At 34.5% G+C, this 27134-nt stretch overlaps 1 protein-coding gene, 1 non-coding gene and 1 pseudogene across 4 annotated transcripts in view; 1 reads left to right on the top strand and 2 right to left on the bottom strand.

Moving 5' to 3' along the window:
• Window positions 1-27134, bottom strand: part of Smc5 (structural maintenance of chromosomes 5) — an 88130-nt gene that overhangs the window by 37599 nt on the left and 23397 nt on the right. For all 3 annotated transcript variants that reach the window (XM_020182223.2, XM_074052017.1, XM_074052018.1), the window contains exons 5-11: window positions 26599-26733; window positions 24735-24875; window positions 20406-20567; window positions 17289-17360; window positions 5998-6253; window positions 4222-4376; window positions 48-161 (exon numbers count right to left, since the gene is read on the bottom strand). In XM_020182223.2, the coding sequence (XP_020037812.1) occupies window positions 48-161; window positions 4222-4376; window positions 5998-6253; window positions 17289-17360; window positions 20406-20567; window positions 24735-24875; window positions 26599-26733 (1035 nt within the window). The remainder of the gene's footprint in view (window positions 1-47; window positions 162-4221; window positions 4377-5997; window positions 6254-17288; window positions 17361-20405; window positions 20568-24734; window positions 24876-26598; window positions 26734-27134) is intronic.
• On the top strand, window positions 11211-11629 carry LOC109698195 (adenylate kinase 4, mitochondrial pseudogene; annotated as a pseudogene).
• On the bottom strand, window positions 25976-26108 carry LOC141415997 (small nucleolar RNA SNORA18). Its single transcript, XR_012440934.1, has one exon. It is a non-coding gene; the product is annotated as a small nucleolar RNA SNORA18 (small nucleolar RNA).

Here is a 27134-nt window from a genome sequence, read left to right as displayed (position 1 = left end):
CCGAAAGATAAATGCCAAATGATTCAAAGGGTTATATTGGTACTTGCCTCTTTGAGGAAAACCTCCATGTCTTCTTGACTTTCAAACACAAAGGCTCTCAAGTCATTTGATGGAATATGATTTTCAATATATTTAGCATTTTTATTGTCTTTCATATTGATCTAAAAAAAAAAAAAGAAAAACTAAGTTGATTTTCGTAAGACCCACTGATTACTAGACATGTTTATATTTTTCTTAGATGAACTAGATTAAGCTTAATATGTAAGAGAAGTAAGACAAAAAGAGAATGATGTGATACTGAAGGGTCATTTCAAAACATCTAGTCCATATTGCTACTCACAAGCAACCAAAACGTAGTTCATCAAAAGCTAAGATCTGACTAGTTCCTGGATGTGTATCAACTGTGATAGTGTCTAAGAAGTAACTTCAGTTTCTTTCTGGTCAGCTCATTGAAAACATTAAAACAGTCTGTAAGACTGCAACCTAAGAGTATAAGTAAACATTTCTTATTTTTCCCAAACTTTCTTCTTAATTTTCAAGAGAAGTTCATATTATAGATGATAATAACTGATATGTACAAAGAATAAAACTTCACAAAACTCATGGAAAAAAACTTGTTATGGTTTAATGGCAGCTACCAATGCCTTTAAGAGAAATCCTAGGTTTGCACCACCACAGCACAAACTATCTAAGCTATTATTATTATTATTATTATTTTTATCATCAGACAAGGTCTTAATCTGTACCCCAAGCTGGCTTGGAACTTACTATGTAGCCCATGCAAGCCTTGAACTTTCAATCCTCCAGCCTCAAATTCCTGAGTGCACCACTATGCCCAGCTCTTGCTAATTTGCTTTAAAAAATATCAACTAATTAGGCATTTCTTCACGTGTAGCTCAATTCTATGGAAGTTTTTAAGACAGGTCAGGGAGAAAAAACCGTCTCCAGAAAAGTAATCTATTCTTCATGCAGATGAATAGCATGTTGAAAAGCTTATGATTAAAGCTTCCACTAACAAAAGCATATTAAATAGTGCTATCTATTGGGTTTTAGAAGATATATTACCTCCAGCAGATAGAAATCAGGTTCCTTGAAAAACTAATGAAAGACAGGATATTTATGTAGGAGAACATATCATGAGGCATAATTGTTATAGAACTAGAGCTTTGGGGGTCAGAGATACCCTTTCAAATCCTATGTGTGATCTAGATCAAGTACTACTTAAATCAGAAAGTTTTATTTAATTCCATCTGTAAGATGAAGATGATAAAACAGTATAACTTCAAAGGACTAAATGTAGGATAAAAGAGATAACACAATAAAAAATAGTCAAATACTTGTCACGTAAATGTTGGCCAATACTATTCTCTACAGAATATCAATAAGACACACAAAAAATTAAAATCATACAAAATACCCAGGCATAAACAATAAACATTAAGTGTCTACTATTTCATAAATTTTTGTCATTAAATTGCTTTATGAGAATGAAGGGTACAAACTGGACAAGATGGTGCATGCCTATAATACTAGCAACTGAGGCACTGAAGTAGGGGATTCCCAAGTTTGAGGCCATTCTGGCCTACATACTAGTGCCAGGACATTGTTACATAGTGAGGCCCTATCTCAATGAAACAAAAAGAAGGAAAATATAAATGAAAGAAGATGTAAGAGGATGTTTACTTCAACTTACAGAAAGGATAAAAGTAACAACAAAATGACCAAAAGAAGTCATTTTAAAAAAATAGTTATGGAAAAACCAGCCTAGAACGTGGGTCTCATTTTCACTTTCTCCTCTGGGTGTATTTTTCAGAGATATTCTCCCATTTCAGATTCTGGGTCCTCATCTGTGTAAATTGGTTTCATGGCCATTCAATTCTTTAATGGGTTTTCAGTCAGATAAATGAATCTCAAGAAGTCAAACAAATAGGGATCTTTTGGGTCACAGGCCAGTTTCTGCAGTTCTAACTGACTCATTTACGCTTTTTTAAGTGTAACACATATATTGCATTCTTGGTATAGTTTCCTGATATCTTTTCAGCACATTTAGTCACCTTATTAGTTCTTCAGCTTCCAGTTTCTTAGGATGCTCCCTCTCTTCATGACATCAGTGCAACACTTGTCAAAGTTCTTCAAAGAACTTTACAGTCATAGCAGTAAGACAGAGATAGGCAGACATATAGGAGATGTAGCACTCTCAAGATGAATCTGGTTGTTGAGGCAGACTCCTGTTTCACAGTTCTTTAAGTAAACTTCTATACTATTCTGTAACCTGTTTTGTTATTCATTAACATTTCATAAATGTCCTTTTATATTACTATACAGAGACCTACAGTGGTATTTTTAATGGCTGTCTTGTATTCCACTATAAAAAATGAAGAATAATTTACTTCACCAATCAGTATCTTTGTGAGTTTTCTTCTTTTGTCTAGCACTGTGCTATTATAAACACTACATGAGGAGTGTATCTGTAAATAAACTTTTCTACACTTCTTCAATTCTACACTGTAATTCTTAGAAATAAATCATGCAAATATGTGGCTGACAAGTTATATGACTATAATTTTAAATTTGCATATTGCTAACTTGTCCTTGGAGGTTGCCACCTCTCAACTACATCTTGAAGGGCTAGGAAAGTGTATATGGGGATATGGATGGAGGGAAAGTGTCAGAAAAGTTATTCCATGAAGGATGAAAAAAGTAGTTCATCACTTTAAGGATTCAAATAAAATTTAAAATGCAAACATGTCAACTAGTAGTATGACTTGGTGATATGTCACTGTCAGAAAGCAAAATGACAGAATGACAAAAGTTTTAAAATATTATTTTGAGGTTGGCATTTTAATAGAAATCCAGTGACAGTTAAATTTGCATTAAAACTTATGCCAAGGGTAATAATATTTTTTCTTTTATTTTCTTTCAATCCTCAGATTAACAAAACAATAGAAAGTCGTATCCATCCCGCCCCCACCCCCAGCAATACTGGGAAGGGGATGAAATCAGGGTCCACCACTGAGCCACACTTCTAGTCCTTTTGCTCTTTGTTTTTGAGACTTGGTCTAACTTTTGCATGAGCTGGCCTTAAACCTTGATCCTATCTCTTGCCTCTCAAGTAGCTGGGATCACACGCATGCACCAACATACACAGCTTAAAAGTCTCTTCTCGATCTGGCAAAAATATTCTACTGATAAATACTTAAGGAAGAAAACACATTAGGCATATTGATTTTTTTTTTTTTGTGGCACAGGTGTTTGAACTCAGGGTTTTAAGTTTGCTAGGTTGCCACTTGAGCCACATTTCTAGTCCATGAATATTAATTTTTACTAACATTAGCTATAATAAAAGATTAAAGCCTATAGAAAAAGATTCTTCATAAAGTATAGCACAAATGAGTTAGGGAAAAGTTTTTCATGAATCCTGCAGAATTTTATAATGAATTCTTTTTTAAAGAAAAACATTATCTATCAAAAATAACCCTGAAGTTAAATGGTTAAATTTTTATATGTATATTTTACAACAATTTAATTTTTAATTGTTGAACTTTGCCAGAACAAACAAATAAACAAAAAAACCTCAAGTCATTTTAGGATAACTTTTAAGTTTATACATAAGCTATATGTGATTTTTTTCACTTTTTCATCCTTTACATAGCCAAGGCAATCATTTTACAGTTTAAAATCCATTAAATCCATGGCCACACCTCATTAAATGATTTGCTAAATGTAACTTCACCTATTCTTGATGACCATAATCAACAATAAGAGCTATCAATAATGACATCAATAAACTATATGCTTCATTCTCAAAATCCTCAGAATGCCCTTTTTATAGGTGATTTTCTTGCCTATCCTGTCCCATATCCCTTATCAACATTTTTTTTGCAGTAGTTTTCTAACTCTTCAGTAGGTTTTAATCAAATACACGGTATTACTTAAGAACCAGTCAACCAAGCCAATTTTATCCACGATTCTTGGACAATTCGCTTGCCAGTTTCTTATCTCCTTCTAGAAAAAAGTTCACAGGTTTGTGACAGGTATTGCCCTCAGTGATCAAGGGTCATTTTTAAAGTTCATATATGGACCAGCCCTATGTCAGATGCCAAGTCCAATAATGAAAATCAAGGTGTTAATACAAACGGCTAAGAATTTTTAAAACAACAAAAACCTGCAATGATTATAGTAATAGTAACAGATGCTACCAACATGAATAAAAGTTCTCACCGTAAGCATTATGGGCTCACAGACTCTTTGCTTAAATTTGTCTCTGTTATTTCGTAGCCACAAAACAGCATCATAGGTGTCCCGGTACCTCTGCCTCAGCTTATCTTCCTTTTGATTCATAAGATTGTCAAAACGTATGATATGATCATCCACATCTAAAATTGGAAAACAAAGTATTGTTTTTCTGCAAACTTTAGTGAGACAATCCATTAACAGTACAAAAGAATATCCTAGATCTAAAGGTTAAAAACACCATTCAGCAAGTATTCTGTGGAAAAGACTTGGCCTGGACAAATCATTCTAAAATTTCTTAACACCTGATATAAGATGATCTTGAAGCTACTGAAAATGAAAACAGGTCACCTACAAAAGAGTAAGAAAAAAGCTAGCTTTCTTATCAGAAGACAGTGGCAAATTTTCTCTCAAAATTCTGAGGAAATAATTACTTTCCACATAGAATAATTATGCAACAAAATGAAGAAAATGGAATAATAAGTTAAAAATACTCTCAATGATGCAAAAACACTGAAATTAATCTACAAATATCTCTTCTTAGGGGGTTACCTGAAAATGTACAAAATAAGGGCACAGTGTTAAAAAAAACAAAAGGAGGCATGGAATTTGGGAACAGGTTTATTCAATGTAGGAAAAGTGTGAGAAAAATCATAGGTGAAAATCATGCAGGAGACCTTGAGAACAACCTCCTTAGACAGAAGGCCACAGAATTCAAGTGAATGCCTGGTAGGATAGTTGAATTTTTAATTCTTCAATTTAAGGAAATGTTAAAGCAAATGATGTTTTTTTAAACTTTTTTACTATTCATTTATTCACATATGCGTACATTGTTTGGGTCATTTCTCCCCCCTCCCCGCCTCACTTCCAGGCAGAACCTGTTCTGCCCTTATCTCTAATTTTGTTGAAGAGAAGAAGACATAAGCATAATAAGGAAGACAAAGCGTTTTTGCTAGTTGAGTTAAGGATAGCTATACAGAAAGATTCAAATAAATGAATTAAAGCCCTTTAAAAAGTTATCAATAAAAGGAAGTTTAATTATAACCAATATACTTGGTTGGCTATGAACAAGTTTAGCAGTCCAACTAGAGTTAACCCATAGACTACATAAAACTTAATTATGGTTCTCAATAAAATACAGAAGTTTTCAGTCTTGAAAATATAAAAACCACAGAACAGATAAATTTTCAATGTGAAACACAAGTTCTGTACTAGTATTTTAGCTTATAAAAGGTGTACTCAAACCATACTTACAATTGTTAAATGGCACAAAAGTATGATTACGTATAATAATCAATGCTATTAGTATAATAATCTAATTTGAAGAATTACAATAGTAGAGATGGGGGATATATTGAGCACACAGAATATAAGATCCCCTCATCCTCTATGTATGGTCTACAGGAATAAAAAGCAAAGATGAAAGGTCTCAAGGAGCAAAGCTAATAGCTATAAAGGTTAGGATAAGGAGAGTTAAGTCTGATCTTAGTAGGAGTGAGTGATTCTGTAAAGAAAATAAACCTAAGCATTTTTAGAGAATTAAATCAACTAGTATAAATTGACATAAGATTAAGTCAGCTAGAGGCAAATCATGGTACATGGTAGATGTAGGTAAAAAGGCACAAAGCTAGAAGAACTGTACTGAGTTTCCTCAACAAGGAGACTTGATCAGTTTAAAGCAATGAATATCAGGGGAAGAAGAAAGCCCATCAACAGAGATATTTTTCTATTTTTTAAACAGTTCTTCACTCTATGAAAACTTACTCTGTTTCTCCTTCTCTAGCATCTCCCTCTCTCTTCGTTTATCAATTATCTCTCCTTCACATAATGCTTTTTCATCTTGAACTCGTCTCAAATCATTTGTAATGGCATCAATCTGAGGCTGAAGATTCTCACAGTTTTCTGTGGTCTTTAGTTCATTTTGCAAATCCTCTATCATTTTGCGGGTATTACTTATTCTCCTTTGTCGGTCTCGCTCTTCATTTTGTTTTACTGTTAAGGCCTGCTGAAGTTCTTCGATCTAACAAAATAAAAGCAGGTTAGAAGTTAAATTACTTTTCCCCCTGGCTTATAAGGCTTTCGTAGTAATATAGTTTTTCAAATGCACAGGGCTGAGAGTGTAGCTCAGTGGAATAGCACTTCCCCAGTCACACACAAGGCCCTGGATTGGATCAACAGCACCACACAAAACAGAAACAATCTTATGAGTATTTTCCCCATTAAAAGGTATTCTGCTCACAAATTACTAGTCCTATCAGACTACTTGTATTTTTATTTGTTCACTAATATAGCTCAAATAATTAAAAGTAGTGCTTGATACATGTAATTAGTACTCATTAAATATTCTTTGAATAAACAAAATATTTAGAAACCTAAACAGATTTCTAAAAAACAATCATTTCTGAAAAAAGCCTTATGTTCTCTTATTTTTGGCTACATTTTCTGAAATTCTAACTCATTAGCCAACTTCATCCAAGAAACTATCAAAATTAATCACATTAGTCCCACCATGACTAATACAAATGTTTAGTTTAAGCACAGTTAAGTCTAACCTCTTTTTTTTTTTTGTGGCACTGGGGTTTGAACTCAGGGTTTTATGCTTGCTAGGCAGACTCTACCACTTGAACCATGCCTCCGGCAAGTCTAACCTCTCAGATCTCCCGTCTTTGCTACTAGGTTACTGCCATACTGCTCTCTAGCTTCAATTTTTCTGTGTATATATTCTTATTCTAGCTGAAACTTGGTTATTTCCTGAAGGCACTTTTCCCTACAGCCCTATCAAGTGATGACTTGCCATCATACCCCACTATTTTGTGGAGAAGGTATCCTCATTGCCATAGTATTCCTTTTTCCTTTAACTCAGCCCCACTTCCAGTTTCTTTGAACACCATGGCATCAGACTTTGCCATCCATTTTCCTTGTTGCTCTATTAAATCCCTCCTTAATAACCTCCCTCATCCTCTGTTCATTCACTGATGACTCTGGCACCTGATTCACTCTTCCTCTACCCATCACTGTGCCTATCATCATGAGACTTCACCCTAAATACATAAAATCAATCTAACTCTGCTCTCTTTGTTCCTTTACTTCTTTAACTCCAATCATCCTTTCCTTGTATTGTGTATCATGCAAATCATGATCTGCTGAAAATCGTACCACCTCTGAAAAGTGCATTTCCCACAATACTATTCTTTTTTCTTCTTCACAATCCAAGTTTTATAACCTTTCCTTTCTTTTTATTTTACTCACCCTGGTATTCCTTTTCTAGCTATTGACACTACACAATCCTACAATCCACTGACCATCATTGTCAGTAAACTACCTTCTCATAATCTTTCACTGTCTGCATCTTTCCCTTAACCAGGTGAGGTTCTACAACCTGTCACTATAACCACTCCCTTTGCTAAGACCTCTCAACCCTCTGTTTCCCTGTCACAATGGCCAGGAAAATGCCTAGTCCTAAATAAACCTACTATATACTTTCTATCTATCTCTAAGCACTGAACTAATGGAAGAAATTCTCAAAAACTAGTCTCACTTTAAATTTACAACCACAAAATTTAAATAAGCAATAAAAACTACCACAAATACACATCTCTAATAAATCAGTGCCTTCATTCTGATGTAAGTTTGAACCTTTTCTTCTTAGTCCTCTGCTCACTTAGCTAATGACTGTGCTCTATACTCTGTTAATAGTTCAAAATCAGAATACTCCCTTTTTTCCTGCTTTCAAACCTAACACTAACTACATTTGCACTTGCTCTGCTTTATTTTGTACAATGTAAGGACATCCCTTTATGTCCTAAATTTAACCCCTCTAAGGCTATTCGAAAGCAATGCTTTTCAAATTATTTATGAAAGACACTTTTTTAAAAGAGGTCCAAGCTACCACAAGACAAATTCATCAATTAAAATTAAAATAATCAATGATTATTTTGGGAAATATGTACTCTTTGACATTGCACTTCTAGGAAATTATCCAAAGGAAATGAAAAAGTATGCCCAAAGAAAAAGCTATACAAGAATACTCATAGCAGCCTTACTGGTTATAGCCCCAAACTACAAACTACTTAAAAATCCATTAAGGGCCGGGCGCCAGTGACTCACACCTGTAATCCTAGCCACTCAGAAGGCAGAGATCAGGAGGATCGCAGTTCGAAGCCAGCTCGGGCAAACAGTTCTGTGAGACTCTTGTCTTGAAAAGCCCTTCAGAAAAATAGGGCTGGTGGAGTGGCTCAAGGTGAAGGCCCTGAGTTCAAGCTCCAGAACAGAAAAAAAAAAAAAAAAAAAAAAAGTCCATTAAGGGGTGAATGGTTAAACAAAGAAAAATGGAAAAAAAATACACTAAACTGAATGAAAATAAAAACAAAGCATACCAAAATTTGTGGGGCACAGGTAGAACAGCAACAAGATGAAAATTTATAGTACTAAAAGTGTACATAAGAAAAAAAGTCTCAAATTAATAAGCTCTACCTTAAGAACCTTGAAAAAATAAAAAAAATAGAGCTATATCAAGTAAAAGAAAGGAAACAATCAAGATAACAACAGGAATTAATGAAATTGAAAATAGTAACACAGAGAAAAGCAAAAACCTGGCTCCTTGAAAGAAAAGTAATAAAATTAACAAACTTCTAGCAAGACTAACAAAAAGGAGGGAAAAGCCAGAAGAAACACAATTTGTCCATGGAACGAATTAATAATTTCACTATGACTCTAAGCTTACCAAAAGATAACACATAAATTTGAAGCATGAACAAAATGAAGCAGTTTCTTTTCTCTGTTTACTTATTCAGTTTATTATGGCAATAGAGCTTGAAGTCAGGGCTTCATGTTTTCTAGGCAAGAGCTCTATCACTTTGGCCATAACTTGGGTCAAAATAAACCAATTTTTTACAAAACATGAACTACCACAAGTTAACTAAGACGAAAAAGGTTATTTAAATAACATTAAAACTATTAAGGAAGCTGAACTCCTAATTTTAAAACTCTCGTAAAAGAAATCACTAGGCCCAGACAGTTTTGCTTCAGGATTATACAAAATGTTTAAGAAAGAAATTAACACCAATCCTATGCAATCTCTTCCAGAAAGTAAGAGGGGGATCACTTCCCAATTCACTTTATGAAGCTAGCCATTATCCTACTACCAAAAGCAAACATGAATACAAAAAGAAAACTACAGAAGAAAATGGCTTATAAGTAGAGACACAAAAGCCCTGTAACAAAATGTTGGCAAATAGAATTCATTTACATATGAAAAGAATTACCTATTTACACACCACATCCAAGTGCAGGGCTGTAAGGTTGATTTGATATTCAAAAAACAAAGATCAACCAATATAAACCATCATATTAATAGGCTACAGAAACAAATTATACAATCATATCAATAGATGCTAAAGAACATTTGACAAAATGGACCACCCATTCCTGATAAAAATTCTCAGAAACATAGGAGTATGTATAGGAATTTCTTGAATCTGATAAAGAACACCTATAAAAAACCCCTACAACTAATATACTTAACGATGAAAAAACTGAATGTTTTCTTCCTAAGTTCAAGAACCACACAAGGATGTCTGTACTCTTCACTCTTATTCAACACAGTGATGCAGCCATACACTAAGACAAGAAAAGGAAACTAAACACATACAAATCAGAAAGAAAACAGCAAGGCTGTCCTTATTTGTACATACAGCAGGAGCTCACATAATCTACAGATTCTCTCAAAAGCGAGCGACACTGGGGAATGAGCTGTTCAGTCAAGGTTTAGGAAACTCCTGGAAACCTAGACACACATAAGTAGGTTACGTGCATGTGCATGCTCCAGAAGGACCTGAGAAGACCTTTGACTCTCCTCTAGGTTTCACCTTGAGGCTCTAGGGAAATATGAAATGAAGGCTGGTACAGATTTACATACCAGCAGTGGAAATTAACCATAGTTTTCAATAATCTAAGTAGCATTCATTCATAAAATCTTACTGGGTCTCAGTGAAAATTTAGAACAGTATCCAGCTGAGTGTTCAGAGTGTGACCAAATGCATACACATTCTCTCTCCACAAAGACTAGGAGACATAATGGTTCTAAGCATTTAAATATCTGTTCAGGCATTAGCAAACCACTAATCTAGCCGGGCAGTGACTTCACAGGCCACGTCTGACAAAGAATACAAACTTTACAGAATTAGGACAGTCACTATGCAAACAGCCACAACATCATCAATGAACAGAAACAAGTTTTGGGAAGGGGAAAGACAACTGACTTTCAGAGTTTCATATTTTAAATTAATTAATAATTACTTTTGGGTAATACTGGGGTTTGAACTCCGTACATCACACTTGCTATGCAGGTGCTCTACCACTTGACCCACCCCTCCAGACCATATTTTTAATTTAAATTATGCAGTTATGACAAAAACTTTAAACACATTCAAAGAAAAACAAAGTAGGGCCCATAAACAGGAGTAAAAACAAACAAACAAAAAGTAGTCAATAGAAAAAGTTACTGAGGAAATCCAGAAATGGATTCACAAAACCTGACTCTAAAACAGTATTATAAAATGTTTAATAAAATAAAGGAAACCATATCTAAAGAACTAAAGGAAAGTAAGACAGCACTCTCTCACTGAAAAAAAATATCAATAGGCAGGAGCACCCTTGCAAGAGCAACAGATACCCAAGGCAGGGGCCAAGAAACAAAATTCCAGAGTTGCCTGCAGGGTTGCTGTGTCTGGGCTGCCTGTTGGGATGACCCACGCCTCATCAAGGTCATAGCTTCCAAACTCCTGCAGCGGTCATTCCTCGGGCCACCCAACTCGGGCAAGACACCACATACCAGAGGATGGCCCAGATGTCTACAACATCTCTCCAGAGGCCACTTATTTTGGGAGAACCACAAGGCCAACATGGAAGTTGGCAACGTAGCAAAGCAGTACCTAGAAAAAGGTCTTTTGGTTCCAAATCACGTGATCACACACCTAATGATTTCAGAGCAGAAGAATAGGAATAGCCAACACTGGCTAGTAAATGGTTTTCCAATGACATTGGTACAGGCTGAAGCCCTGAACAAAATCTGTGAAGTGGATCTAGGTCAGTTGGAACATTGCATCTGAAACACTTAAAGATCCGCTCAGCTGATGCTGGATTCACCCTCCTAGCAGAAGGATCTATAACTTGGACTTCAAGTCACCTTATGTACATGGGATTAATGACATCACTGGTGAGCCATCAGTCCAACAGATGATGATAAGCCAGGCTAAGGTGATACAAAGATGCAGCAAAAACAGTCATCAAACTTTACAAGTTTACTATTTTCTGGGACAAAAACTAACAAAATCTGGCCTATGTTTATTTAGCTCTCTCATACAAGAACACACCAATTCAGTCCAAAGAAGCATAGTGAGCTTGCCTAGTGGAAGAAGGAGGAAGATGTGGTCACTTGATCGTGTGTGTGTGTGTGTGTGCGTGTGTGTGTGGTATTGGTGCTATGTCCAAATTAGAAGCTACCTGAGATAGCTTGCAGCATCTTTTCTAATAGTGGTAACAATGATAGGAAAACTAGCAAGCAGAAAGTGCTCACAAAGAGGCCCTCCTCTGCCTTTGAAAAGAAGGTGTCTTTGAACATGTCAAGCCCTTTGCAAGGAAGCAAATACAGGCTGGATTTCAAATGGTATCTAACCTGTGTTCTAGCTGGTATTTGACAGCCACGATGTTGTGGTAGTCTTTTTGCGTATGATGGTGGTGATCTCTGGCTCTCCCACCCTTCAAAGCCTGTTGAACCATATCACCAGCAAGTCTGAGAATGAATGCGAAGAGCTCTAGTCACACCTTTGTCCCAGTTTTTGGCTGTGTGCTCCTGTGGTGACTATTTAATTAAAGCCAACTGCACTCAGTGGTTGCTTCTTTGAGTGACTAGGTCCACATTCATTTTTCTGGTAGGAATAATGCCCTGTCTACATCCATACTTTGCACATCCCTTCTCTTCAGCCATTCTGGCTTCTACTTACAAAATTTTCTTGTATCTGCTTTCTTTCTTCCTAGGCTATCAAATAACACAGATAGTTACTACATTTATCCCTCTCAAATTCCTCTTTGTGTGAACTCAGAGCTACTGAATCTCTTCATATATCAGGAACTGAGCCATGCAGAGAATCTTACTTTAAACAGCTGGTCTCTTAGGGGCTCTCTTTGAATCTCTCAAAATCTTTGAGAATCATCTAGAAACATGGGAAATACTAATGGAAATGCTAAAGGATCTTACCTTATGTTTAGAAGTAGTAATAAGACCATATGGAATTACTGAACAAATGGAATAGTTCAGATTTTTATTCAAGACAAAATGAATTTTGAACATACTGCTACAGATTGTTGGCAAGAGTATTTTTCTTCTGTGAGTGACTCAAGCAGATGATAGTAAAGGGGACACCCTACATGTACATAGATTAAGTTGCAACAGATGAACCTAGATTGAGTATGACAGCTTCACGATTATGGGAAAACAATACCTCCCCCATTCCAAAGATGCAGTCTATTGGGTGACCATAAAGTCTAGAATAAAGGTACTAGTATTTTGTCATTCATTACACCAATAAACTATTTGTTGAAAGATAAAAAATAATTTAAAAATAAAGGAATAGAAATTATTAAACAAGGAAAGCCAACTGGAAATTCTGGAATTGAAAAGTACAGAAAGTGAAATGAAAGACTCTCTAGAGAGGCTTAACTCTAGATAGAACAAGTACAAAACAAGTCAACTGAGATTATCTAGTCTGAGGAACAGAAAGAAAAAACACACAAAAAAAATCTCAGATCCATGTGACATCATCATCAAGCATTTCAAAATATGCAAAATACCAGTGTTAGAAAGAGAGAAAAGAAAGGGGTAGAAAGAATATTGGAAGAAATAATGTCCCCAAACTTCCCAACTTTGATGAAAAACATGAACCTGCACAACTAAGAAACTCATGAATTTCAAGCAGGATAAACTCAAGGAGATTCTCATCTAGAAATATCAGTTAAGTAATGAAAACCAAAGACAAAGAGAAAACTTTGAAAATACGAAAAAAAAGTGACTCATACGCAAGATCCTCTATAAGATTAATAACTGACTCCTCATCAGAAGCCATGAAGGAGGGTTGGTGGAGTGGCTCAAGTGGTGGAGTACTTGCCTAGCAAGAGTGAGGAGAGGAGTTCAAGCTCCAGTGTTGCCAAAAAAAAAAAAGAGAGAGAGAGAAAAAAACAAAAGTCAGAGAAACAATGGAGGCCAGAAGGCAGTGGGATATCACATTCAAAGTGCTACAACATAACCAAGAATTCTATGTCTAGCAAAAGTATCCTTCAAAATCAGAGAATTTAAGATATTCCCAGGTAAGACAGAGAGAACTAGTTACTAGTAGGTCTGCCCTATGTGAAACAATAAAGCGAAGGAATCTTTCAGTCTAAAATGGAAGGACACTAGACAATAACCTGACAGTAATCTACACAAAGAAATCAAAAGCACTAATAATTATATAGATGATATAAAGAGCATAAATATATTCTTACTTGTAATTCTACTTTCTCCTATATCACTCAGAATTTGTCCCTTTCCATAGTAACTGATTCGTGTTAATGAGGTAACTCTTGCCAGGGTCTCTAGCTAGGTTTCAGGATGGGGTCTGGTTGCCAGAGGAAGCAATGTGAGTAGAGGGTTAGGACATTCAGTCCTACTGGCTAACCTCAAGCAGGGAAAGAAGCTGGAAACTGAGTGCAGTCACCAATGGCTAATGATTTAGTCAATCATGAAACTATGATAAAATTTGCTAAGCAACAAAGGTTTGAAGAACTTGTGAGTTGTAAATGCTAGGAAGATGATGTGCCCACAAAGGGAATGGAAACTGCAACATTCCATCCTACTCTACACATTTTCCTATGCATCAATTCCATTTGGCTTTTTCTGAGTCATATCCTTTTTGATAAACTAGTCCTTGTTAAGCAGTGCTTGCCTAACTTCTGTGAGTGGATCTAGCAAATTCAATCTTTAGCAGGGGTTGTTGGAACCCAAGAAGTTGCAAACAACTTGAAAAGAAGTGTGGTAGGACTGAAGACCCAGGGACTGTAGCTGGCACATGAAGTGAGGGCAGTCTTGCAGGACTGAGCCCTTAACTTCTTGGGCCTTTTCCAAATGAACCAAATTCAACTACAGGACACCAGGTTGGTGTCAGAGAATTAGAGCAGTGTTGGAAACAAACAAATTGTATAAATAACCATAACATTTTATTGACAGGCTTCACGATGATTAAAAATATAATTTGTAGGGAGAAGGGAATGGAACTGTATTAGGAGCAAAGTTTTATATATTGTTGATATTAAACTGAACTAGATTAATATAAATTAATACTGAATTCATCAATTTGAATCCCAAGCAAGCCATAAGTCAGCTCAAGAAATATAATAAGAAAAAAGAAGAAATTCAGTAAGAGAAACAACCCAGTAAGGCCATAGACTGAACCTCCAGCACCACAAAAGAAAAATTAAACACTTAGCTGGGCATGGTGGGGCATGCCTGCAATCCTAGCACTTAGGAGGCTGAAGCAGAAGGATCGCCAAGTCTGAAGTCAGCCTGGATTACACAGTGAAATCCTATCTCTAAATAAATAAATTAATTAAAAATATAACAGAAAACATCTATCAACTTAAAATAAGGGAAAAACGGAAGAAAAGAGGAACAAAAAAGTTGTATGACATAGAGAACACAAATTAGCAAAATGGTACATATAAATCCTACCTTACCAGTAATTAAATGTAATTGAATTAAATACTCAAACTAAAAACCAGAGACTAAGTGGATTAAAAAACATGATCCAACTGTCTACTATTTACTCGACACATTTTAGATTCACAGACACAGGTTTAAAGTACAAAGACAGAACCTTATGTGCTAAAAAATAATTATTATCCTTTTCTTAGTAATCCGGAAAAAGGTATCACTACTCATCAACTGTTAAGTCAAAAAGTTAGATGTGATACCTGGTTCTTCCCTAATTCAATCCTTAAGTTACTCCCTTTGCAAATTTTGTTGGTTCAATTCACTAAAATTACTAATTAACTGTTAGCACTCCAGTTTAAGCCACCATTTCCTCTTACCTGGACTACTATAATAGCCTCCTGACTTCTATGCTTTCATTCTTGCCCCATTAGTCTATTTTCCTAATAAGGTAGTCCAAAGCACCTTACAAGAAAAAATGAAATCTTTTTTTCTCCTTGGCTTAAAGACTTTCAGTCTTTTAATGGTTTCTCATAAACAATCAAATTCAATTTCCTTTTTATTTTTCCCCTACACTGCTTCTTTATCTCATATGGTCTCTGTCCATTTTTCATCTGTGTTACTTATCAGGAACAATACTGGACCCAAGATTGAGGCAAGATTGTTTAAATGTTAAGAAAAAACAATTTGTATCTTAGAATTAACTATCTAGCCATATTAACATTATAGAGACATACAAGGACTCAGAAAGTTCACCCCCAAACAGTAGAAAAAACAAAAAAATTTCTACTTCCCCCCAAAAAAGAAGCTAGAAGAGGTATAACAAGCAATCTGATCAAATAAATCACTAAAACATATAAAATTCAAAAAATACAAACATTAAAAAAAATTAAGTAACAATTCAAATACTGATATGGAAAAAGAAATAACAGTATACTAGATTTTTATCTTAAGTTGGAAGACTAAAAATACTAATTTTAACTTTTTTCTTAGATAAATGTCATTTAAACTTTATAAGTAATTATTAGAACAGGCCCAGAATATGGAACTTCCAGTCTATAAATTAAAAAATGGAATAAGAAAAACTTGATCAACAGCAACAGCAACAGAAAGCAGGAAGGGAATTAAAAGGAACCAAACAAAGACCTAAGTATAAAACATAATAGTTAATGTTAACAGTTAATGAAAATTCAAAAGCCAGTGTATATTATTCATAGCAGAAAAAAGAAATCAAAACATTATGCAGACATAACAAAAAACAAAGCTTTAGGCTGGGCATGGGGCACATGCCTGTGATCCAGCTACTTGGGAGACTGCGGCAAAAGGATGGTAAGTTTGAGGCCAGCCTGGACAACTTAGAGATCCTCAAAATAAAATTTAAAAGCAAGACAGGGATGTAACTTAGTGGTAGAGTGCTTGACTAGTACATGCAAGCTCTGGGTTCAGTCCCTAGTACTGTAAAACAAATAGTAACAACAAAACTTTTAAAATCTAGATAGCAAAACCTAACAAAATTATAAGGAAAAACTGAAAAATCTATACTCATAGAAAGAGCTATTGACACTTGAAAAATGAACAACATATCAATTTGGTAAAAAAAAAATATAGGACACTTAATATATAGTAAGCTTGCTCTAACATATACATGTATGTATATACACACATACCAAAAGATAATGTATATTCTTTTCAAATATATGTAGAAAAAAATCAAATATACAATAGAAGACCAAAAGATGTCTCACAAAATCCTAAAATAATACAGCTATAACTATTGACCATAAAGCAGTATAGCTATAACTTTTATAAGGATTAAAAAAGGAAAAAAAGGCAGCTTAAAATTCCCTATCTGAGGGGCTGGAAGTGCAGCTCAGAAGTTAACTATGTACCTAGAATGTGTGAGGCCCTGTGTTCAATCTCCAGCAATCCAAAGAGAAAACAAAACAAACAAATCTGTATCTATAAAAAAAAAAAACAGTAAGAACTTCTAAGTAACCTTAACTGAGTATTAAAATGAAAATTAAAAACAGAAAAAAAATAAGTAACTATTTGCAAATCATTTTAAAATACATCATAAAAAAAGAAAATCATGAAATTTTAAACTAAATATACACAAACTATACATGAGTAACTTTGAGAAAATTTCCCCAATTACCTTCTATGCAATTACTACAATTTCAAACCTGAGTTTTTCTCACAGTGACATACAAATAAAGAATAAGAAGGATCCTGCACAATTCTCAAATACTGCTCAGACCTTAAAACAAAAGTTAGCATAAATTAGAGAAATAAAAATTTCGGTAAGAAATCTTACATGTTTATCCTTCCTTTCTATAAGATCTTGCTTTTGCTTGCATTTTTGGGATGTCTCCTTAATATCTGTTGCCTGTAAGATTGAATCAGAGAAGGGGAAAGTTAGTTAAAAACTATGTAAGTCAATTATATGGTCTCATCCATCCAAATATTCTGTGAATTAGAACAACAACACTGCTTTTCCAAGCAGTGACAGTTATTTCAAAACTGTCAGCAAAAAATAGCACTGGTACAAAAATGTATAAAAGCTTATTCCTACTGATATTAAAAATAGCTATAGTAATATACAGCATGTTTATCTCAGTATTTATTTTCCTGTGTTATTTTATCTGATCCTGAACAACCCTGTTTTTCTACACATTAAGAATAACATTAGGCAGTTATTAAGTGACAGAGTGGGTATGCAAAATACAGATATGAGTAAATACAAAGCCTGTGCCTAGTTCATAACTTGCATTGCCTCCCTGGATTGTTAAAAAACAATCACAAGTACTGGAAAATCACAAGTGTTTTCTGCTGGAAAAGAAGGTAAGGAACAAGAGTAGGATGAATGTGAAATAAAATTAACAATTTTATTCCTTTTGCATGGCTATGAGCACTAATAACTTAAAAAACGTACACGCACACACACACATTCACATTTTATCACAGTCCAGGAGCATTTCTTTAGAAAAGCAATTCTAAAATATCTTATGCCATGGAGATTTTCCACATAAACAAATTAGGCTCATAGGCGTTTGAGGATGTCTTAAAAGATAGACATCTACTAAGAACTGACAAGAAAACAAGGGGTAATATATGATTAAGAATTTACTGTAGACATTTTCCCACTATAGAAAAAAGTAAAGAAAGTGGGAGTAACAAAGTTCAGGAATAAAAAAGCAACTATAACCCACAATTTATCTATAACCAACCACCATTAACATGAGAACTGTCAAATATTCACTCTTTAGCCTTTAAGAAGTCATGTTATTGCTGGGATTTACTATCTTTAAAGATAAAGTGAAGAGACTTGTCTACAGTCTCTTCTTGCTCTAAAATTTTAAATGATCAACAGAAATTCTCTTTTAAAATTAGGTTCAAGAAAGTCCTAAAATCCTTATCTGTTCTTAATAACTCATTTTCAAGATTTGAACCTAACTCTTCTAAACCTACTTTAACCCACTGTAGAATTAAGATGTAGTGGAGGTTTACTGGCATGGTAGTAGCAAAGTCAAACTAGTCACTCCTTCCCTGCTAGACTTTACATTCCTAGACATTGCCCTTCTTGTTCAGCATGCTCCACATGCATAGTTTAGTACTTATGTGGTACTATCTCACTCAAGAAATCACTTTTCTTACAGGCTCCCTAGAAAGAAAAAAAGGCACAATCGTATCTCTAGATGAAAGAGTTCCAAATAACTGGGTTTTTTTTTTCCAATCAAAGATAACACTTACATTAATCAAACCTGTATATTGAATGGTCCTTTACCAATTAGTAGTCTTAAAATTAGTAACAAAGAATATAGTATAGCATGTTCACATGAGGATAAAATGTAAATTTTTAAATAAACATGGCTATAAAGAAAATACTACAAAGTTTATAATACACTTTCTATTAAATATTCTTTCAATAATGGAAATTATGTTTTATGCTATTTTTTCCCAAGAGCACCATGAGGTTGAAATTCTCCCTTTATGATCAATTGATAACCATTTGCAAAGTCCAGTGACGAACAACAGGAATATAATGCACAAACACATTGAAAATGTTTTTCTGGTTTCATAAAACTAACTTTCACAAAACATAAATCCCATTGGTCTACTTAGAAAGCCCTCTACTTATTCTGAGTTAACTAACCAATTTACACTAGAGGCTCTTAAGTAGAGTCAATCATTTGACTTCATTGCATCTACAAATCTCTAAAATCTAATGCGTGTTTATATTGTATAACAGTAATCCCCCCTTACCTATGCCTTTACCTTCTATGCTCAACTGTAATCCAAAAGTAGTTAATGGAACACTCAAGAAATAAACAATTTATAAACAGGCTTTAACTGCATGCTATTCTAAGTAGCACTGTAAAATATCAAGCTGTCATGCCCAACATGAACCATCCCTACGTGCAACATATCCACACTGTATAAGCTACCTACTTACTAGTTCCTAAGCAGTCATCTCAGTTATTAGACTGACTGATGAGGTATTGCAGTGTTTCTATTAAAATAATCCTTATTTTACTTACTAACGGCCCCAAAGCCAAAGAGTGGTCATGAAGGCAACAGATACGCCAAAGAAAAATATGAAGTGCTTGCTTTCAGAGTAAAGGCAATAGCTTATCACAGTTATATATGTATAGGAAAAAGCCTAACACATACAGGTTGAGCATCCCTAATCTAAAAATTTATAATTTAAAATGTTGCAAATTCTGAAACTTTTTGAGCACAGAAATGATTATTAAGTTTCAGAATTTTAATTTTTTGGATTAGGGAAATCAATTGGTAATATCTATACAAATATTCAAAACTCCAAAAATTGAAACACTTCTGGTCCTAAGCACTTCACATAAGGAATATTCAAACTGTATAGGATTCAGTGCAACCTATGGCTTCAGATATCCACTGGAGAGTCTTGGAACGTATGCCCCTCAGATAAGGAGAAACTGCTATATTCTACAAACGGGAATTTATACCATTTCTCAAAATAATCTCTAACTTCCAAATCCCCAAAAGGTTAAAAGTTATGACCATAAATAATTTTAAATTATATTTTTGAAGTATAAGAAATGAATACATTATTTATTCTAATACCAGATTTTTTAAATATCATCCTACTCCAAAAGGGTAATTATTAAACAAATACATAATAAATTCACAAAAGGAGCTCAATGTTTCTAGGAATAGCATTTTGTATCATTTTGTAATTAAAACAATCACATTTCCTTTTATCTTCTAAAAAGTAGCAATTCTCCAAGAGTAACACTGAAGTTCTCGAAAGCCCTACAGTAATTTGTAGTTAAAGAACTAAAGGAATAAAAGACATAAGTGAACCCTAAAAAGTATTTTGAAAGACTTGCTAAGCATTTTTGCACTTGCTAAAATAAAATTCAGATAACTCAAAACTGAGTGAAAAGAGTACCTTTTCTTTGATTCGAGTCTCCAAATTATAGCGCTGCCTGTCAATTTCCTCAATTCGATGTGTGATAGGAATCTGCCCGTCTTTAAGTTTTCTGATCTCTTCCTTCACTTGGTCACGAACTAGTTTCACTTCTTCATATTCCTGACGAACATTTTCATATTCCTTGCAAGTAATTCAAGAAATAGAAGTTAAGCCAGGTGCTGGTGGCTCATGCTTGTAATCCTAGCTAGTCAAGAGGCAGAGATCAGGAGGAGCATGGTTTGACGCCAGCTAAGGCAAATACTTTGCAAGACCGCATCTCAAAAATACCCAACACAAAAAAAGGGCTGGCAGAGTGGCTCAAATGGTAGAGCACCTGGCTAGCAAGTGTACTGTCAAAAAAAGAAAAAAATAGAAGCTAATGCACTTATATTAACATGTATACTAAAGGTGAGATACAGGCAGAAACCAAACTTAAGAAGAGACTGTTTTGGCACACAAGTGAGATTTTCCCATAACCTCTCAATAAGGAAAGAATTCAGGGATAAAAAAGAGGCAAAAGAAACTCAATTACATAAGGGAAAAATTACAAAAGGAAAACAAAACACCAAAAACAGAACAATGTTTGTCATGTCACAGGGTTAACAAGTATTTGCTGAGTAAAAACAAGTGGAACACTAAGACAGCATATACAAAAAGTGAAAGAGATGAAAAAACAACAACAAAAAAAAGAGGCTGGCGGGAATGGCTCAAATGGTAGAGTGCCTGCCTAGCAAGCGTGAAGCCCTGACCCTGAGTTCAAACCACAGTATGGAAAAAAAAAAAAAAAAAAAAAAGACAAACTAAAAGATTTTAAAAGATTAAAAATAAGATGGGTCATCAAAAATTGGAACCAAGAGGATAATAACCACCTAAGCAGATCTATACACGTAATGAAACTGAAATAGCAATAGAGTCTCCCAAAAATGAAAGTCCAGAAGCTGACAGATTCTCAGCTGGATTCTACCAGACCTTCAAAGAAGTAATACCAACTCTCCTTAAACTTTTCCAAGAAATAGAAAGGAAAAGAACACTGCCCAACTCATTCTATGAAGCCAGTATTATACTCCTCCCAAAACCGGATAGGACACATCGAAGAAGGAGAACTACAGGCCAATCTCCTTAATAAACATCGATCCAAAAATCCTCAATAAAACAATGGCAAACCGAATCCAACAACGTATCAGAAAGACCATTCATCACGAACAAGTCAGCTTCATCCAAGGGGATGCAGAGATGATTCAACATAAGCAAATCTATAAATATAATACAGCACATTAATAGAAGCAAAGACAAAAACCACTTGATCATCTCAATAGATGCAGAAAAAGCCTTTGACAAGATTCAACACCACTTCATGATAAAAGCTCTAAGACAACTAGGAATAGAAGGAATGTACGTCATCATTATAAAGGCTATATGTTATAAACCTATAGCCAACATCATACTTAATGGGAAACACTGAAACCATTTCCCCTAAAATCAGGAATGAGGCAAGGGTGCCCACTACTCTCCCAACTCCTGTTCAACATAATCCTCGAATTCCTAGCCAGAGCAGTAAGGCAAGAAGAAGAAATAAAAGGAGTACAAATAGTTAAAGAAATGGTCAAACTATTCCTATTTGCAGACGACATGATCCTATACCCCAAAGACCCAAAAAACTCCTAGACACCATCAACAGCTATAGCAAGGTGGCAAAGATACAAAATCAACTTACAAAAATCACCAACAATGAACAAATTGAGAAAGAATATAGGAAAACAATTCCATTTACAATAGCCTCAAAAGAAATCAAATACCTAGGAGGAAACTTAACAAAGGATGTAAATGACCTCTATAAGGAGAACCACAAACCTCTGGAAAAAAGAGACTGAGGAACATTACAGATGATGGAAATATCTCCCATGCTCATGGATTAATAGACTTAACATAGTAAAATTGGCTATACTACCAAAAGCAAAATGTTCAACACAATTCCCATCAAAATTCCAATGACATTGAAATTGAAATGAGATTGAAAAATCTACCCTAAAGTTCATTTGGAAACAAAAGACGGAGAATAGCCAAGGCAATATTGAGCAAAAAGAGCAATGCTGAAGGTATCATCACAACACCTGACTTCAAACTATACTACAGAGTCATAGCAATAAAAACAGCATGGTACTGGCACAGAAACAGGTAAGAAGACCAGTGGAACACAAATAGAGGATCCAGATATGAATCCACACAACTATGCCCACCTTATTTCTGCCAAAGGCACCAAAACCATCTGCTTGCAGAAAACTGAAACTAGATCTATGCCTGTCACCCTGTATATTGTCAACTCAAAGTGAATTAAGGACCTTAATATCAGACTCAAAACCTTGTAGTTAGTACATGAAAGAGCAGGGGATACCTTGGAAACAATAGGTATAGGTAAGGACTTCCTCGGTAGAACTCCAGCAGCCTAGGAACTAAGATAAAGGATGGACAAATGGGACTTCATGAAATTAAAAGGCTTCTGTACAATAAAAGAAATGGTCTCTAAACTGAAGAGACCACCCACAGGGTGGGAGAAAATATATGTTAGCTATGTTTCAAAGGTCTGGTAACCAGAATACACAGGGAGCTCAAAAAACTAAACTCCCCACAAATCAATGAACCAAAAAAGAAGTGGGCACACTAAGATTACATCTCACCCCTGTTAGAATGGCTATCATCAAGAATACCAACAACAAAAAAATGCCGGCGAGGATGCAAGGTAAAAGGAAACCTCATACACTGCTGGTGGGAATGTAAGCTAGCACAACCACTTTGGAAAACAATATGGAGGCTCCTTAAAAAACTAAACATAGATCTGCCATGTGATCCAGCAATACCACTCCTAGGGACATACGTGAAGGAATGCAACTGAAGTTATTACAAAAGCACCTGCACAACTGTGTTTACTGAAGCACTATTTACAACAGCCAAACTATGGAAACAGCCAAGATGCCCCACAACTGACGAATGGATCAAGAAAATGTGGTATTTATACACAATGGAATTTTACTCAGCCACAAAGAAGAGTGAAATTTTGTCATTCACAAATAAATAGATGGGACTAGAGAACATCATCTTAAGTGAATTTAGTCAGGCTCAGAAGGCCAAAAACAGCATGTTCTCCCTCAAATGTGAATTACAGACCCAAATTATATGAAGTAATATTATTGGACATGGGTCACACACTAAGGGAAGAACACGCATGGGAGAAATAGGGAAAGGAGAGGAAACCTAAAACTTGAATGTGGTTTACATGTTCCCTGTTAAGGAGAGAATAAAGTAATCTAAAATTGGCAGAGGCCACTATGGGAAGGGAACCAGGAAGTAAGCGAAGAGGTCTGGTAGAAATGAACCAATGTGGTTTGCAATACACAAGTGCATGGAACCAACACTAGGAATCTCTCTGTATAGCTATTTTTATCCCAAACTAGCAAAAACAGTATGTCTTTCTTACTATCTATTATATTTTCTCCTTAACAAAATCAGAGAAAAAGAGAGTGGAACAGGTTCTGTCTGAAAGAGGGATGGGGTGGGACAGGGTAAGGAGGCACAATGTATAGACATGTAAGTAAATGTAAAAGCAATAAGGTAAAATGAAAGATTGCCAAGTTAAAAAAAAGGGTCAAGGAATAATAAACAGGAAAAATGCAATCAAAAAGGGGAGAAAAAAGGAAAAAGAATGGAATCACAAAACAGGGTAGGGATGAAAAATGCAATAGAGTCACACATTTTTCAATCTAATGACAATTATTTCCACTATGACCTTGTAATAAATAACGTGAAACTTTCTCATGTATTTTTGTTCCACCTATTAAGTAATACACTGAGGGAGTTCAATCTTTAGCCAAAATTGTGTTCTTAGGTAATAAAATATACATCATTCAGTAAATAGAAAGAATATACAGTACAGTCAGAAAAATTATGAAACATAAGTGGATTACAGTTAAGATACTTCAGCTACATTTGTAGCTGAATTTGATCTTAGTGACCTGACTGAAGGAAAAAAAGATTTAAAATTTTTTTACACATACAAACATTTTAAGATTATTAACATTTAAAAAAAAAGAAAAAAACTATCCATTAGAGACTAAAATTTGGAATTAAGAGCACTGAATTAACTGCTCACTCTTGTACAAAAACTAGCATGCATCTATTTAAGAAATGAGAATTACATTATAAATGACATAAAGTGAAAAGGAGACAACTAATTTGAAGTCACTACTACCTTGCTAATAAGTACTCTACTACTTAAAAGAATCACCTATTTTACTTCTAATAACTAAGACTTACCACCCACGGTCTTTTTGCTTCAAGCATCTCAATTAAATCTAAATGTCGTTTTCGTTCATAGAACCTGTCCACATCTTGTTTGTATCGTTCGTTTCTCTGAACCATTTTCTCTAGGTATTCGGTTTTCTCTTTGCATGAGGTCTAAAATAAGTATTTATCCAACAATTAGTTTAACTGAAAAAATACAAAAGGTCAAATCTTCTAACAACGCAACAAAGCTAACAAAATTTTATGTAAGACAATTCCATGGTAATTCTTAAGAACTGTGTAAAATAACACTCATACACATGTGCTGGTCAAGGCTCTAAAATCTATCAGTCATGTAACTGTAAGGAAGCTCTGTCACATCTCTTGCATGAAACCTGCCTCATCCTCTTCAGGAGTAGGAGCAGGCAAAACAGGTGGCATAACCCTTATCTGAAATGCTTGGGGCCAGAAGTGGTCCTGGTTTTGAAATTTTATCACATTTTGGAACATTTGCATAAAAGTTACCAATTGAACAAGCATAATCTGTAAAACATAAAATCCAAAATGCTTCAAAATCTGAAATTTTTTGAGCACCTACATGATATTCAAAAAAATTTGGATTTAGGAGCATTTCTAATTTTGAACCAGGGTTGTTCAATCTGTATAGGTAAAAGCTCCACAAAAGCTATAAAAATGATACACAAATAAGTAATACTAGGATTAGTATGTTATGGACACATGACTTTAACCTTCATAATGACATGAAACAAACTAAAATTAAGCTTTTATATTGAGAGTTAAAAAATACAGAGATGTACTCAGAACCTAATAGAATATATGCTTGTTTTCTTTTTGAGGATGGTAGATAATTTAGGTGAGTGTTTCAGGGGAAGTATTAAGACTGAGGCAGAAAAAATTAAAAGAATTGAAGGAGCATCTGAGCAGGATGAAATAATTATAAACAGCTCAAAACAACTCCTTTGGTCATTCACTCTGAATAAGCAAAATAAAATTAGTATTTCATTACAATAAAAAACTTCTTAAGTGTAGACAGTTATACCTAAAGAGGAAACATTTGATTATAAGATTTTTCATTATGACAATGTACCAATTTATCTTAAATGCAGGGATGTGGAACTAGATTTATTAAATAAAACACAAAAGGTTATGCTATAAAAGGACATTTTTATTTACATATTTACTAAAGGTGAAAATAAATTTTTTCTGTAAACAATATATATATATGCATACATAGCAAGTCTTTCATATTTTGTAAATGTATTGTAGTTACTCCCCACAGACCTAAGAAATAGCTCTGTGAGTAAAGTAAAACCACACAATTACTATAGGAGGCATTTCCAACGATGTGTGGCTATAAACAGAAGCCCCATCAGGATAGACCTCAATGAAAATAAAAAATTTAGTACTGTAACTAAATGTACAGTCCTTTTATAGTCTACCTTCATGTAACTGAAAAAAAAAAACAGAGAGAATGGTTCACCACAGGTATTACGTAAACACATCTGCTGTATAACCCAAAACCTTGTATGATGCCTACATAATAGGTGTTTAATAGGTATTGACTCAAAAACAGAACAATATAATTTCCTGAGAGAACATACTGTTACTGATTCTCGAAAACCTCAGTAACAATTACCAAGAAAAAAAAAAAAAAGAAAAAACTCTAAGAACTGCTGAAATAGTCACATTTTACAAACTTTACATTATCAAATTCATTCTCACTTTTTGTCACTTGTTGATGTCAGCAACACAATCCTGAGTGAAAAAAGTCACAAATACAAATTCACTTAATGAACAGAACTACTACTCACTCTTCCACATTGAGACACAGAAACCACTAAGAGACAACAGAAATGAGTTATCTGTTTATAAGTACCTCTAGCTGTTTTTCTTTCTCCCTGAAGTTTTTGAGTTCACAGTGATACCTGTACATTTCTGGAGGACCAACTGACTTCTCAGTAGCTTCAAGGAGTTCAATTTTGCTTAGTTTAGCAAATTCTCCAACTTTGTCCTAGAGCACAAAAATTAATTATCAGCAACTATTATCATTTATAAGTACCATTAAAATGTATTACACTTGTCAAATGGAACTCATTAAAAATTTGTTGAGACGTGAATCTTCATGTAAATCTTTTTACATACTATTTAACAAAGAAAAACATGGTATAAACTATCATTTTTTTTATAACAAAATTTCTATGTCAGTATTTCCAGGTAGTAGTGTTTATATGTATTCAATAAATAGTTTAGGAATAAAAGAAAAAAAAAAACTCTCCCAGATTGAAATGGTAACTCTATTACACATCTGCTGGAATGTTAGAAGTTAAAGGAGGTAATTTCAAACATCTACTTCTGGAGATAGTCTGACATCAGCTGATAAATGCAAAAAGATTTCAAATTTAAAATTTTTAC

This window comes from Castor canadensis, chromosome 13, assembly GCF_047511655.1.
Source record: "Castor canadensis chromosome 13, mCasCan1.hap1v2, whole genome shotgun sequence".
Taxonomy (NCBI): domain Eukaryota; kingdom Metazoa; phylum Chordata; class Mammalia; order Rodentia; family Castoridae; genus Castor; species Castor canadensis.
Note: the sequence above shows the minus strand (reverse complement) of the source record. Positions and strands in the feature narration are given on the sequence as shown.